Source organism: Styela clava, chromosome 4 (genome assembly GCF_964204865.1).
Source record: "Styela clava chromosome 4, kaStyClav1.hap1.2, whole genome shotgun sequence".
NCBI classification, from domain to species: Eukaryota; Metazoa; Chordata; class Ascidiacea; order Stolidobranchia; family Styelidae; genus Styela; species Styela clava.
This window is the reverse complement of record NC_135253.1, coordinates 10,186,882-10,203,643: the sequence shown is the minus strand read 5'-3', so window position 1 is coordinate 10,203,643 and position 16,762 is coordinate 10,186,882. Positions and strand designations below refer to the sequence as shown.

General features: G+C 34.8%; 2 protein-coding genes across 2 annotated transcripts in view; one reads left to right on the top strand and one right to left on the bottom strand.

The window, feature by feature from the left end:
• The window catches only part of LOC120326471 (armadillo repeat-containing protein 6-like), a 26,367-nt gene extending 9,605 nt beyond the window's left edge, over positions 1 to 16,762 (bottom strand). The window contains exons 1-9 of the mRNA XM_039392772.2: positions 16,419 to 16,762; positions 16,225 to 16,336; positions 15,708 to 15,854; positions 15,526 to 15,615; positions 14,318 to 14,455; positions 13,672 to 13,824; positions 13,407 to 13,552; positions 1,201 to 1,332; positions 322 to 459 (exon numbers count right to left, since the gene is read on the bottom strand). Of these exons, the coding sequence (XP_039248706.2) occupies positions 322 to 459; positions 1,201 to 1,332; positions 13,407 to 13,552; positions 13,672 to 13,824; positions 14,318 to 14,455; positions 15,526 to 15,615; positions 15,708 to 15,854; positions 16,225 to 16,336; positions 16,419 to 16,607 (1,245 nt within the window). The 5' untranslated portion in view covers positions 16,608 to 16,762. The remainder of the gene's footprint in view (positions 1 to 321; positions 460 to 1,200; positions 1,333 to 13,406; positions 13,553 to 13,671; positions 13,825 to 14,317; positions 14,456 to 15,525; positions 15,616 to 15,707; positions 15,855 to 16,224; positions 16,337 to 16,418) is intronic.
• On the top strand, positions 9,907 to 13,322 carry LOC120326473 (uncharacterized). Its single transcript, XM_039392775.2, has 3 exons — positions 9,907 to 10,107; positions 10,717 to 10,965; positions 11,174 to 13,322. Exons 1-3 carry the CDS (start codon positions 9,997 to 9,999, stop codon positions 11,804 to 11,806), a joined length of 993 nt encoding a protein of 330 aa, XP_039248709.2. The 5' UTR covers positions 9,907 to 9,996; the 3' UTR covers positions 11,807 to 13,322.

Here is a 16,762-nt window from a genome sequence, read left to right as displayed (position 1 = left end):
TTCGTACACCGATAAGCATTTTACCCTGATAATGTATTCAGCGTGTTCTTTGTGATACAAAGAGATAAAAAATGCGTGGTTACCTGGCAGTAACTATGTGCTCTTCTTATATTTTGGTAAGATAATAATATGTCGAATTCGTCTGAATTCCGATTTTGAACAACTCTAGCGTAGAGATTTTCAAATTGATTGCATGGCAGAGTATCAAAGAATTGGAATACCATTGAATGACACCAAGCAACCAAGTTAAATTTAATTACATCCATAACTAGGGAATGTTGGCATCAATTTTCTGTATAGGCTTAGAACAAGATACCTTACCTGAACACCAGCGTGTTTTCCGTGTACCTTCATAGCTTGTACAATAATTGGTGATAACTTTGAATCAATGATGATTTTACTGTGTGTTGGATTGCGTAACGATACCGTTGTAAGTGCTGCGAAACTGGACTCGCAAATCTGAAAATAAAATACATCATTAAGAGCAGGGGTGGACAAGGTTTTTGAACCACTGGCCAAATTTTGCCCACCTGGACAGGCGGGCCATGTAACTGTAATGTAAAAAGTACATTGAATGAACAAATTTTCGCAGGTTACAAAAGCAAAAGTGGAAAACAATAAGCCTCGTGCCAAAACTAAATTTAATTGCAATCTCATCAAATTTCTTGAGCTGTTTTTTAGTTGAAACATCAAAATTTGGTTTTACTTTGGTTGTGGCAGCATCAGGCGGGCCAGATTGAATTACCCAATGGGCCGTATTTTGCCCATGTCAGATTAAGAGCATGGCTATGATTGGACAATGGATGGCACATCGAGCGCATAAGCTAGCAATGTACGATATTGGACTGTTATCAATAAGTCAAGTCAGTAATGAATTTTACTGGACATGTTTGAAACTGAATAATTCATCGTTTCAAATGCATTCTGAAATAATAATTTCAAATATATATAGATAAAGTATTGTTTTGTAGTAATTGTTAGATTTCAATGGATATAAAAAAAATGATTTTCGTTCGTTCCAAATTGTCCTCAAAGTCAAAACGTTATTGTATAAAATATTATTAATTTGGATCATTTGGCATAATCTTCTTATACTCTAACTTGACATTGCACTTAAGTACACTTGAAAAAGAAACAATTGTAAGTCAGTGACTGTGAATTGTAATCTGGTAATGTTACCGCTATTCAGACGTAACATACCGATGGGTTAGCGATGTATTTCTCCAAGACCGGTAACAGCATATCCACAACTCCATTCTTCATCAGATAAATTTTAACGTCGTCATTTCTACTGATTGCTTGTAGTAAATCAATGGATTGTTTGATGACGCCCTAGAATAAAGGTGAAAGGTTACGTACATAGGTGTCTTACGTAAGTCACGTTGCCTGGAAACTCGAATCAATATCGACCATCGTTTCAAATAAAGTGAGGATAAAATGTGCGCAAGTACACGACGCACTATTAAAATTTTCAACAGATTATTTAGAATTTAGGAGCAAATAACAAAAGTTTACGATATTACTGACTGTTTCAGAGTTAGTTATTCCAACAAGCACTTCGCTGTATAAAGTATAATCAAAATAACGACTTTGTGAACCATAGTCGGCCAAAAATTGACGATCATTAATTTGATGGGGGTGTTTTATTGCTGGTTACGCGCGAAGGCCAACCTGAAATTCAAAAGCATTTTGGTCTGATGATGAAAGTACTTTAATTTATCCCTGCAGGTTTTCCAATTATATCAATAACTATATCTATCAGCATGATTGAACGGATGGGTTCTATTTCTCAATCAATTTGATGATGGTTTTTTCAAAATGAATTCAGCTTCAATATAAACAAAAGTAAAGGAAGTTTCTCAAAAATATTGCGTTCCAACCACTGCAGATGGACGCTACACTTTTTTTCTGCATATGTTAAAATTCCACTAACTACAATTTCTTGTTTTACATATAACTTTGACTGTCCTCCAATCCCCACTGACACAACCTCTGTTTGCGCCACCCACCAACATGAACCAAAATATTGCCGAAAAGCACAAATAAACCTCATGATGAGAAATTTAAGATTTTTTTGCTCATGAAATTAAAAGATATATACAACACTCTTCACACTAAAATCATATCGATGAGAATAGTCTTTTTTCTTTGTGCGCTTATAATAGAAAGGGCGCTCCAGAAGTGTGTGTACCAATATGGAGGTAACTGATTTCGTTCGCCTACTCTACATCAAGTTGTATAAAGGGACTGAAACCTATTGGCAGGGGGGGGGGGGGGGGTATTCACTTGGCTAACACAGACAATCCCCGAGGTTATTACGGTCTAACCCCAACCTGGTATATGAGCGTTACATCCGATAGAAAGGTATGAAATGGAAGCAAACTCCAATCTAAAACGTTATTTTCTTAATGCTCACTTGCTGATGCATTGGCTCCAAATGACGAAACTTCCGCTCTGCGTATGTGCGCTTGTGAGGTCATTCCGACAAGGTCTAGGAATGAGAAACTATGTGGGACGTAGGGTGGTATGGGTCTATAACTCATAAGGAGACGGCCTAAATTCGAAATCGGGGGAATTAATTTCCCTTTGAATTTCCTTGGACCGGGTTAGTGACATGCGTGTATGATGGTTTCACCTCTAACTTATAATCATATAATACAGTATATCAATATTGACCACTATGCAACAACGCCATACAGTTTTGCTGGGGTACGATGACTTCACTTGTAGCATGTAATCACCCCCGTGATTAAAGGACAAAGCGCGCGAATTCGAAAAGTGAATCATAGTCATTTTGCCACTTAGCACATCATTATAGTCATTTAATATTTTAAAATGCCACTCGAAAAACTTTTTCATGTCGTCACGAGCATCTATGCTGAATAATAGGCGTCAATATACGGTCGAGTGGGCCACAATGGGTTTACAAAACGATGCACTTTGTTGTTCGTCTATAGACGACAGCAAAGGCGCAAATACAATAGATTTGAAGATTTTCCGTGCAAGATTTTTCGTCGTCGTCAGATTCGCGGGCGAAGATGTTCAGATTGTGTACGTTAGTAAAAGGTAGGCGGGGCTGTGGGTTATTTTAGAAACCCGCTAAGGTTTGGCTGTGTTTGATTTGAATCTTCAGGTTTGATTCAAGGCGTTTATTCTGCGTCATTTCATTTTAGTTAAGATTTATTACGATTTATAGATTTAAAACGCGAGCAGAACAGAATAGAAATCATGCCAAATATGAGTCGCACGCAAAACACGAATGTACAAAAGGCCTATCCTCGGCTGCGCTTACGTCAGATATACTTTCCATTTTTGATGCTCGTTTTTCATAATATAAAATGCATTCTGCAAATTAGAATTTTGAGTTGGAATATGACGTCATTTCTAGATATGAATCCATGTATTTAAAAGCCAGGCGACTAGGCATCCAGCATAAAAATATATTTCACAGCAACACAACATCGGTGGACATGTATAAATAAGTTGCATGTTATATTATAGTGAATGTGGCCATTATTAACAGCAGGGTCGACAATTTAAATATAAAAATCAAAATCTTTACTAACGTTGGTTTGAAAATGTATCATGATCGACGAAAAACAACTAAGTGTGGGTTATTGACAAAGAATACCATTATAATCTTATTACTTATTCTTACCTATTATTACTTATGTAAAATCCCTCTTGTACTGCATGTGCATAAAGCACCCAACCTTATTATGTCATTATATGAAAACAGATATACGGTATATATATATACATATACAAATCAGGCAGTGTAAGCCGATGTATTGACTTGTAATCGGATTCTTAAGTATGAATTATGGAAAACTGAATCAGCTTTTTTATAAGCAGACAATCCCCGAATAAACAAGTTAAAATAAATTATTTATTTTCATTTTTTCCTTCATTCCTTGAAAATTACATATCGAGACAATGTAAGGGCTGTTTTAACTCGGACCAGTAATAACTGATAAGATATGCCAAGTCAGACATGGAACCCAATGAAGAATGAACATATTAGAATGATAACAGTTTTACCAAAAGTGTGAATTATGCATAGAATGCACAACATGCGAACACGTAGTACGACGCAGGTAGACTGAGACAAGTGAAGACTCACAGTCAATAGAGATCTCGATAGAATAGCTGAGGCATGTACGGCAATTATTGAACGTTTCGAAGCAGAAAAGGTCTATTTGTCTCATTTTTCTTCCACTGGCAGATTTAAAAGTTTGTGTCTTGAATTTAATTAAACTCGAAATCATATTACGATGTATATTATTCATTCTAAATTTATTGGTGGAAATTGGCGTCCTTTTCAAAACCAAGGTAATGTTTATACTTTCATGAAAGGTGCAAATGGTACATTATGTAATGTTATAAAACTGCAATGTTTGAATTGGATTGGATTTTTAATGAACATAAGGCGATTGAACTAGATAATAGATTGCAAACTTGTCATCGACCGCTAAAATTACGGCAACGATGCTGCTGCCGCGTTCTCACAGAATGAAAAATTCCCTTGTTTAGATGGGAAATTATTACACGGGTCTTTTCAATTTGAGCACACATGAAGAAAGGCGAAATGAACCGTATATAATGATAAAATACGATGTAAGTGGGGTATTTCATCAAACGAAAATTCAATTCAGCTGAAATGATTAACAACTTATTGGCTGATTACGTACGGGATAGACGAGAATCTGCTTTGTATCTATGCGACGCTTGAATGGGTTGCATTTATTTGCAGACGACCTATTTCAAAATCAAAAAAATTCCGAAACCTATCATTTTCTTTTAAAAATATCGCGCCAACGTCGGTGAGGCGTAGAACAGGTCTGGATAAGTTACGTAGGTACACAAGAATGCCAAAAACTCCACGATAGTTTCGTAAAATAAACAGCGATCAGCTACAGCCACATAACTGGCTGTGACGAACATTTAAAAACGTGAAGATAGCCAAAATGTAGCGCAGGTAGAACTAAAAGATCACAGTTTTTTGATTGAAGAATAAGAATTAGTATACAGATTAGTATAGACACTAGAGAAGGTAATAATCGTAAGAACAATACGAGAATGAGGAAGAAAGTCGGCAGATTTTTATTGTAATGTCACACTTCTCAAAGAATATAACAAATTACGAAAGTCGCAATTCGCTGCGCTGTAAGATATTTAAGAAAAATACAACAAAAATTAAGAAGGAAGGTGAATTTTAAAAAGAAAATTATCGGTAATGGCATTCATAGCATTATTCTGTTGGAAAATTCGTTTTCACAGATATCGGATTAGATTCTAATGACGGCGAGTTGACTCAATAAATTGGGAATATATATAGACAGATTTGGTATACAATTTTCCTGTTATAATACATCCTGCTACTTTAGGGGATTAAACAACTATTTAATTAACGGCGAAATGCTAATTACTCGCCATTGAAGATGACTGATCGATTGCTAGTAAGCTGGCTAGAAAATCTGCCAAATATTGAGTACATTTTCATATTAGTCGGCGAAAACAAATTGTCAGTAATAACGGGAGAAATATGAAGGGTGGATACTATCAAAACGAGATTCAAAAGTATATATTGGTGATAATCTGTGTATGCGTGTATGATAAAACTAGCAGAAAAGATCTACATCCTTAACAAGTACGGAAGTGTCGCTGAAATTCATCATCTCATTGTGCGTGGTCAAGATCTATTTTCTACTGGTGTGAACGGATACCATAAATTTTATGCCTAACTTTACTAGAGGCGAATTCTCATGTGTTTTTCTAGTGTATACGAGAGAATGCTCATGACGAATGGTACATCATTTTTTTATGAAAACCGATCACATGCTAAATTAGTGCGTTTATTGTACTAACTTGTCAAACGAATTAATTTGAGAAAATAAAAAGTCATAAATTTCTTTAATCTATTGACAATAGGAAGCGTAAAATCGAACCGATTTACGATGCCCAAATCGTCGTAAAGCCGGGAGAAGCAATCGCTGTTTTGTTTCGTAAATTGACTTTTACTCGAGCCTTTATTAGCCCCAGGCTACTGCACAGTGATTACTGGCAGCTTAATATTTGATAGGAAGTGACAATACCAAGTGGTCATACTATTTTATAAAACAGAAACGTAGTAGGGGTCAGTGAAAGTCAACAAAGTATAATAATATGTGTGTAGGCCTCAAGTTTGAGAAAGTATAAATAGAAGAGCGGTACATTAATGATAGCCAATATTAGTTATTATGAGTGGCAAGAATCTTATTGCTGGACTATTTATTTTGTTCGCTCAATATTTATACTGTAACAATAAGGGCTAGATTATTATTTTACGTCAGCGGAATATCAATCTTTGCGTGCGACCGATACTAATATTCTGAGGATAATACAAAACTCAGATCACTGGTATTGGTATGACATATTTTATCTATACGCCAAAGACATGCTTGCGACCCTAACGAATTGGATCATCTCTTATTTCAGTAAAACATCTTACTTATATTCGATGCAAACAGTAGCGACAACGATCACATGGAATTTAATGTTAACTACATTAATATAAACAGGAACACGCTGCTGTTAAACATGATTTACCGACATTTATTTAGACTGAAATTATATATAGGTAATATGCTCGCATATTTAAGGCAAACACTTGTTATGAATAGGAAATGGTTTTAGTTCAGTGAAGGGGTGGCGTACATTATTGTTAGATTCAAAAATTTGGCGACTCAAGTTTGAGACCAGAAAATTATTTGTCAAAGACATGTTACGCAGGCAATTATGAAATATATATATTGATTTTTGGGCATGACCAATGTTACAGGATAGATGTTGAGAACGGTAGTTGAAACAATATAATGCAATTGATTAATCGTGTTGTTACATTGTCGGTATCAATTTCGATTTGGTGACTTCAAGATAGTATATTGGTATTATAGTATTGAATTTATTTTCAACGGATGTTGAAATAATATAATGTAATTGGTTAATCGTGTTGTTACATTGTCGGTGTCAATTTCGATATGATGACTTCAAGATAGTATATTGGTATTGAATTTATTTTTCAAATGTTTTTCACATTATCACAGAAAGACAAAACCACAATGATACACCTGTATGATACATTGAAATTTATTTTGGATTTTTCAGGAGTAGGGTATCACATTCCATTCTACATTATACTCTGATTAAGTGTGATTGGATTAACACGGCTATTAGAAGCCGTCACTCATCTCCCACGCTAATTAGTGAAAATATATGACAAATACAGAAGGGAAAGAGTCATAAGAAGAGTCTTAATTAGGTTCGACGATGGAAGAAATTCAGAATTCGAATTTTCAAACTTCCGAAATACGACCTAGTTGTCAGTTTAAAATAAACTGGAAATGAGCAATTAGACAGCGATTGAGGATTAATTAGTAAAAATTTCAGGCATTTGCAGATTGCACAGACGCAGGTGCTATAGAAAGTATTTAGGTCCAAATTTGCAATTACTCCAAAGCAATGTATATCCCAACAATTCTCATTGAAAAAACTGATTACAAAAGGGTGTTTAAAAATGTAGTATACCGAGGTAGTGAAAAACAAGGGGTGCTTTTCTCGCAGACAACTGACTTATGTAGGAATCCACAAACCGTAACCATACAAATGGATACTTTGCACGCGTATGGCGAATCTGGAAAACACTTCAGTTCGTGAATGGATGACTGGGCATGATGCTTTCGCAAGGATTACTATAGGTTGAGTGATCGTACTAAGAACAAACTTTGCGAACTGCGAATTACAAGTGGTTGCACTGCTAATCAAGCGTGAAAAATTTGGGCTCCGTAGACGAAGTTAATATTTGTGGCGATTATATGCTTGTCAAAATCAAAGAAGTATGTCTTAATCTTGAGAAAGCAGACTGGTATGAGGGAAAGTCCACGTTTCAGGCGACGTGAAGTGGGAAGAGGAAGCGTAATTATGTTCAGTTGAAAGAAAGATAAAAAGTACACATGGAAATTTAGGGTTCAAGCAACGTTGGAAAAATGGGGAGTGAATTTGAAAGTTTCTGAGGAGGAAATTTTACTTTGTATTTGCATCAGTCACATGTACTAATATTTTTTACTTGTTTCCTATTATTGTGATGCACATATATATGCAAACGTTATAAACAAGTGATATAGTACAAAGGCCAGAGTACAGATTGCACAAACTCCAGCAAATATCCTATGAAAGATTGCATAATGAATGCAAGAGGGGTTTAATGCGTAGTGAGAAGAGAGCGGGAAACTGAAAAATAGGCGGAAGGAGGAATGTGTCAAAGAGATCGGGAACCACTGGTTTAGTGAATGCTTCCATAGGATAGTATTTTTGAATTCATTTTGGGCACGAGGGAAGATAATTATATAATCTAAAAAATCAATGTAAAACGAGAACAACTTGAATTGCGTGTTAGGAATAGAATACGAGCACATATAGCATAACGACGTAGGAACGATGATGTGAAATAACCCGTTGCCATGATGTTCACTAAGGTCAACTAACTGTGGCATGGTGCCCAACTACTTCATACAAATGTATAACTTGGATTGACGTCATAGGAAAATTAATAGAGCACGTTAATTTAATATCGGACACAAATATACCATGAGAGATGAGAGTAATAATACATAGGCGGATCGGAGGGAACAACCAGTTAGCTGTTTGGCTGATGCTGCTATTTACTCTTTGAACTACAATTCAAACACCAGCACGGTATTGTGCACGTTGCTTATTTCCCGCGCTCAAATTTGAACAATTGTTGCCACATGTACGCAACAGAATGTTCGTTTCATTCACCTCTATCAATGTCTACTCAGGTTACGTCATTGTTTGCCACATGGCTCGTCAACATCCCTGTAATTGTAAATGTTGGCCATGCCTTGTCTTATACCAGACCCTTTTTACTTTTCAAAAAGTCAAAGACAGGTCGTGTCATGAGTTCTTTATTAATGTACAGGTCGGGACTCGATTTTGAGAGTATACTTCCATTCCAAACATCAGCCCGACCACATATGATGTATATATAAATCAACATGAGGCCCGATTTGCGCTTGTGGCTTACTGGATTCGTGCGACAAACTGACAAAGACGCTATTATATGACTATTCATACTTAGACAATAGCTAAGAAACCACTTTCTCCTTGAAATCCTACAAGTCATTTCATGACCGGGTCAATTCACGTGAATATTGCGTAAACGTTTGCTTCCTTCAGTCACTGATGAGTAATGTAATGGTATAATGAATAATCGGCATAATAAATCCGCAAATGCGCAACCTAAATGAAAAACATTTCAAATAACTTATTTCGGAATTTGGCTCACAAGCCTGGAGTTTTTGTGAATAAATGATTAATTGATTGATTGTTTAATCCTAGCCTGAAGAACAATAATGAACGCTGAGTTTTCCTGTCACGCGCGATATCCAGAGCAAAATTCTTTTAGTTTGAAAATATATCGTGCTTAAGTGTATATCACGGAGTCAGACGACCATTTAATTATTCCCACTTGCTCACTAGCATGCAACCAAAAGGCTGTAATCGTAACCTTCAGTTTCAACTATTTCAGCAGTCATGTCTAACATTGTAACAGAATTGATTCGAACAAAATGATCTAGTTACGAGAATTTGGTAGAATTAAAAATCTTTTCACTATGTAAGATGACTCTGAATCAACAAAATCAAATTTATCCTATCCGCAAATATTTTCTGAAAATGGATTTAGAAAATCCATAATCAAATGCAAAGAAGATGTGAAGAATATCATATCAATCATAATATTACAGACGTTTTGATTATTTTCATACCACGCATTGGATTTTTTGAACAATACACCTTCAATTTACTGCAGAAAAGCAGAGAAAAATAAGCTGATTAAATAATATATTTTCCTTTCAGATTTTTATTTAGTAATCTATCAGTTAGAAGAAAATATATATGGTTCAAGAATATCAATTATCAACAAAATAAATCAGAACAATGAGAGAAGATTACACTTGCTTTCAACTCATAGGAAATGACTCTAGCATCAAACGTATGGTCGCTTCCGTTTATTTAAACAACGCCAAAAAGCAAGAACAGACGATCCGGGTGAGTAAACTTGCACTGCAGATAATATAAATCAAAAAGACTACATATATTGGACCCACAGTAAGATACATCGTTTTGGTGAGTGCTAGACAAAGTAATCTTTTCTTCGTTTGTTACCTCAATGTTGACGTTGGGAAAACGTTTAGATTATTATGTCAATCAGAAATATAACGATACTAACCGCAAGAATAAGGCGGGATATGTTTAAAATCGTTTGTTTCGGCATAATGATACATTGACGAGGCAAGATTAAATCTAGTTTGAGACATAATAGGGATTTTAACGGCCAACACGAGATATACTAAAAAAAATTCAACTATGTGGCTATGTAACTCCAACATATCAAAATTTGAATATTGTTACTCAAACCATTCACATTTTTGTATCCATATTATGACAGACCAGAAAAATTTATTTGAATCATGGCAAGTTGGTCTCACCTATCATATACAATAGTATACCTTTATGAACACCGACTCTATATTTAAATAATGAGAAATCTCGTCATCATCTCTACCTTTCGATATCTCAGAGTTGATTAATTCTGTTTCAAAAGCAATCCCATGTGCTTCGAGCATTATCAGAATTTTTTCAACTTTTTTTTTTCAGGTGTGTATATGCGATGATCTACCTCATATTGTGAGAGAATGCGACGAAAGTAACAGAATAGATACAGCACGCGAATTATTACAAGCTGATTTGTCGGTATCAGTAAATTACGAAAGAACTCTGACCGTAATTGCGTCCGAGATCACAACGACAGACGAACAAATCTGCTCGATAGAACCAAATTACGAAGTAGTTATCCCACCAGAGACAATATGGGCTCATGGGGCTACAGTTATAGTGGATTTCCAGGTATGCTATTACCCGATTTGGGAACTTCGAATAGTCTTGAATAGCTGATTCAATAGACTCGTATTTCTCTGTCTTTGAAACATTTCAAATACTTTCAAAATCTGAACAGGAACCAATCCTATTAGCATTATTGTCCCATAGAAGCATATGAAAAGAATGGTAGACTGGATGGTCTCACGAAATACATTTGACACATCTTATCGTTCAGGTACACATGTTGAAATCTAACGAAAATGCGTCTGTTCAAATATCAATCATGTCTCAAGATGATGGAGGGAACGAAATACCACTTAGTGTTCCTCCTAGAGCACATCTACTGTGGCAACCAAAGAATTTAGCTGGAGTAACAAAGCTCAGGGAAGCTTGGGAAGTAACAGGAGAATCGGAAATTCAACGAAAAACTTGGACAACTCGACAAGGCCCGAAGCCCTTTACTAGCAATTACAATAGCTTGGGGCATAAGTCAGTGACAATGCCAAGACATATGCAACCAAACTACGCCAAGGTGGATACATTAGTGCAAAGAAAAATGACCAGAATGCAAGAAGTTGAGGCAGAATTGAAGCGAGAGGAACAGAAGATGAAATGGGAAGAGGAAAGAAAACGACGAGCAGACGAACGGAAAGATTCTGCTATGAGCTCCTCACATAGTGATAAATACCACATAGGGAGTGGAAGTTCCGCTTCCTCCATACAGGATACAGACTGGAATGTTATTAAAGATCCCAGAGCAACCATACCAACAATCAACGGTGCATACGATAGTAACGGAGAACCATTGCCTGAATGGGCTAAAGGACTTGGCGAAGACTTTAATTATGATGACGTGGTTGTGGTGTGAAAAAGTCGGGTGCAAATCAGCGTGAATATGAAAACTAACCAAAGCACACCCCCGTTCCACGAAACCGAACACGGCAGCATGTGAAAACAAGCCGTCCACGAGGTTCGCCTTGCCATCAAGAGAAACTGTAAATACAGACTGTGAAACGCCGGTTGTACAGTTCTGAAATGAAAGCGTTTTTACATTTTTTTTCAACAAGGTCAGATCCCCAATCAGTGTAGAAGTTGACTTCGTAAACCACTGGCACTGAAGCGCCAGCAAATCCGCGCACAAACCATCAACCACAAATGAAAAAAAAGATTCAGTATTATATTTCAAGCAGTGTTTCGTTTGATTTAAATAACTCCACAAACCTCAACTTTCATTTTGTTGTCAATCGGTAATGGGTAGGGTAGCATCATTAGGTATCATATTATGTTTTTAAAGTATTCAAGCGTCTGTTAACGGCAAATAATAATATCTCATTTTTTTCAAACGGGAAATGATTGGATTAAATTTACATATCCTTGACGGGAACATTAATTTGATTTTTATAATTTCTATAAATGATTTTCTCAATTATGTATTGCTGGGTGACAGAAATTTGACAAATCCAGACAGCTTCAATATATCACTTGTTCTGGATCGACGAGTCAAACAGGAAACTAATTCATTCCTTATCTATTGAGGTGCCGGAAGTCTAGTTGCAAACTCAAATTTCATCAAGTACCTGCATAGGGACTAATTGGTCAAGTTCATAGAACTAGAGTAGCCTTTAAACAAGAAAATCAAAAATTTGTAAATCAGATTTAAATTTGTGTTCATGAATTTGACCGCAAACTGCAACATTTTCAAAAACAATTATCACAGTTTGATATAGCGGGTACCCTAACATTAACACAGATAACAAATTTATGCATTTGAACTGTCCATCATATCCTAATACTACGTGGCCTTTATTTTATTTAAGGGCATACTCATTATGAACCATACCAAGGTAATAAATAATCACTGCCATTAATAATACTACAATCTGTCAGTATTTGACATGAGTATCCATTGATCGACTACTGCCAACTATTACGGTAAGTCACTTTTTTAGATTTGAACATGTAAATTCGAGTAAGCTTTCTGGGCACATATCATTTTCATCGAAATGATAAATGTCCGCAACTTTTTTTTAATATAATTGCATTCGATCTATCATTACTATCATTTCATTACACAATAATTGATAGATATATGTTTAATGATGCTGCATTAAAGTATTATTTGAAGTATTCAATTGTTTTGTTTTTTTACCTGGCATGAAAAGTTACAGGTGCTTACAATATGCAGAATATTGACAGGAAGATGTGACTCATCACGCTGAAATGCTATTTCCTGATCATACCTCAAATGAGGTGCTAAGACTTATCGATAGAGAAATAAATCATACAAATCGTGACTGAAGAAATATGCCAGTAAGATATTGCTATAGGACTTTCTTTATTGTCAAGTGTTTTTATATTGTCAGGAGGACAAGATAATTCAATTGGATATGAATATCATAAAGTCAGTCAAATTCAACTGAAAGAGTATTATTTACAAAAATAACAAGTGCTATATATGAATGGCTTACTGAATTTTTTGTATGGCATATAACCATATTCTTCAGAACATCAAATCCTTGAAGATCGATAAAGTCTTGACAATATTCATTGCGCACCATGAGCTTTGATAGTGTTGATGTAACTTCTTTTGCAATAGTAGAATCAGAATGATGTTCTGATTATAGAGACAAAAATTGCATAAGAAGTTGAGTTATGACTTATACATCATAGCCAAAAGGCTGTAAATTATAAGAAAAAAGATTTTTAAATTAACAGTCCACGTGATCTGCATACCTTTTAACGCTTTAACAAATCTCTGGAGACCATCATGCTCTGTGACCATTAGTTTTGAATGCTCATGTGACTGGCCGAATGGTACTCTCACGTCGTCATCTAATGTAAGTGCGCGCAATGCTTCACAACATTCTCGCACCACATTCACATGATCTACAAAGTTAAAAGCAATAGATCGATAACAAGACAGGTTTTTGGGCCTACTGAGGGCTTCAATGCTACATTTTATGTAAGCCTAGTAAATTTATTGAAAAAGAAAAAATATTTTAGTAAATGTGGATGGACAATCAATTTAATTAGTTCAATTTTCATAATTCTTAACTTAAAATAACCCCAGTTATTGCATGCAAATTTGATAAAACCTATTTTGTGATTCATAAAAACTGACATCAGGTAAGAGAGAAAAACACAATTTAAAATAACACCCACATATAGTAGTTAGTGTCTGGAAAATCAAATGCCTGTGACGGTTTTAAAGCTGCGCAGTACTCATATTGGAAAGAGAATATTGGTATAATGTGTACATACTACAAACGAAGTACCGGTATTCAAATAGGAAACGTTATGCAATATTGACATTTCCTATGTTTGAAGAGACATAGTGTTTGACAGAAAGGGGTCTGTACATAACATAAGTCACATTTACCAATGAATTTTTCCATAGACTGCATCAAGATATTAATTATTCCACATTTTACAAGAGCTTGCCTATTCATCTCTTGCATTGTGCTGATTCGCATGAAAATAGTACACAACACTTCAGCAGTAGATGCACATTGACATTCTGAACGGAAACAATTCTATTAGAATAAGCATATGGAAGAGTTAATTGGAAATATAAAGCCTTGAATAAGGAATACATCGTTCATAAATTTCATTTATCAATTTTTAAATAGTACATTTAGACATAATTGTATTGGAGAAAATATTTCAATCTTAAGACAGCATTTAACATTGCACCACAAATTAGACATTCTTTGAATGGTTTTGGTAGTGGGAAAAAATGGGAACTGAAAATCATTCAACCAAGCGATGCCTAAAATCAACCCAAGAGCACTAATTCAAATTTTGTGTCTGAGAATTTGGTGAAATTTGTGCAATTAGAAGCAAATGTTAGTTAAACTATGATAAAGTTTTGCCAACTCATTAATATCATTGAATATTACATTAGCTACATAATAGCTACTTATCATACAGTGAATATATAGCTTTAGATAACATTGCAAATGTATTATAATATCTCGTGGCATGATATTACTAATGAAATGTTCTCTCATATATGAATATTTATAATTTGAACGATGTATCTATGCTTTTCGATTATACAAGCTACAGCTTAGTTTACATTACCATTATAGAATGTATTAAATATCGAAATTGCAATTTAAAAAGAGAGTTGACGCCCATTGTTGCATTTCTAAATAGTTTAACAATATAAAACTGGCTCAAAATAAATAATAATATCAGGAAATATGAATATTTCATATAAATCAGATTCATGGTGCCAAGATGTCATGGAAGACAATACCATAATTGTCTGAATGAATATTTGATAGAATTTCCTAGAATTGTTTAGTCTACAATGAGAAAGTCGCTTTCACATTAAGTGTACTCATGCGAAATCAATATCCAATTGCTTGCTCAGTCTTATAAATTCTTGTACAAGTTGACAAACAGCATGTTCGGAGTCAATATTTGGGATGAATAGTAATATTATATGAGACAATATACTAAAAAGGCACGAGTTAATAAAAACCAACCAATTTATCCAATATAGCAATTGAGAAAAAAACTGCAAAGTGTTCAAAATGAAAAAGAATGAATTTTGTTATTTACTTATTTACATAATCTCACCTCGTAAATTTGAAATGAAAAATTGTATATGTTCGTTAGTAGCTTCATCTGGCTGTCCATTAACAAGTGCGGAGAATGCCTTGAAAGATTCTGTAAAAAAAGTGTGAAAATACGTATCTGTTATAAAAAGTCGCTATTAACACAGAATCGTTCGTTCAAGTTTCTTTAAACTTCGTACACACCTAACTGATGACATGATTTTTCTGTTGACATAGTGCAACACCGGAACAAAACATCTGTCACATTTGTAGCTTTACATGCTTGATATCTCTTCGACAAATCCTGTGAAAGTTCATCAGCAAGTTCCAGTAAAAGTAATTTTGTTGAATCTGAATAAATTGATGAACTTAGTGTTTTCAGCATACAAAATAAGTAACAGGTTTAGGAAGACCAGAATGATGAGAAACATGTTTTACACAAGACATAAAAAGGTATAAAGTGAAAAAAAAATTATCGATCACCAGCAACATATATACCCATTTCAGGGTAGTCAAATTGAGTTTATGAATGTTCCTGTCTCCTGTTTCTCAAACCACTATAACACAGTTAGGAGTACATAATGAATCTGTGCCCAAACTAAAAAGATGTTAGACAAGATATCCAGAATCTCAACTCAATCATTACTGGATATCATTATAAATCGGTGGTTGAATAAAGATGAGAAAATCAACAGTTAACATATATTTTAACATCAATTACCTTTTTCCCAATTATCATCTTTTACTTTATCTGAGAGAGACAATATAAGTGATATAACTTTGTGCTTCCCATCTTGTGGAACTTCTTTTATAATTATGTTGATATTAACCCCCTGAATAAAAACAATTGCGCATGTCATCAAGTTCAAAAACAAGAATAGAAAAACAAATCTGCAATGAAACCAATTAATGCACCTGAGATTTAAACTGCTGAATTGCATCTGATAGTGCCTCTTCGGGAGGCATTTCAAACTCTTCTATATTTTCTTGTACAACGCCATCAAATGTCTCTTGAGATATTGTTTTCAAAACTGTTGTTTCAGCCATTGCCTTGCTGACTGATAAACTATTAACTCTAATACAATAATAGGTTCTTGAGAACATTGTAATAAGTCATGAAGTTAAAAGTAAAATTGCACCAAAATACAATATAAAAAATTTGTGGCAAGAAATTTATCAGTACAAAAAAATAAATACATGTGGTTAGTTTAGCTTTAACCATTGTCATACTGCAATAACGCGAGTCAAAATATATCTTT

What these genes read in the sequence shown, in the direction of transcription:
- LOC120326473 (XM_039392775.2), top strand. Translation starts at nt 9,997, where the DNA reads ATGAGAGAAGATTACACTTGCTTTCAACTCATAGGAAATGACTCTAGC. An exon ending in AGCAAGAACAGACGATCCGG is followed by an intron (nt 10,108 to 10,716) that starts GTGAGTAAACTT and finishes TTTTTTTTTCAG; the next exon opens with GTGTGTATATGCGATGATCT. An exon ending in CAGTTATAGTGGATTTCCAG is followed by an intron (nt 10,966 to 11,173) that starts GTATGCTATTAC and finishes CTTATCGTTCAG; the next exon opens with GTACACATGTTGAAATCTAA.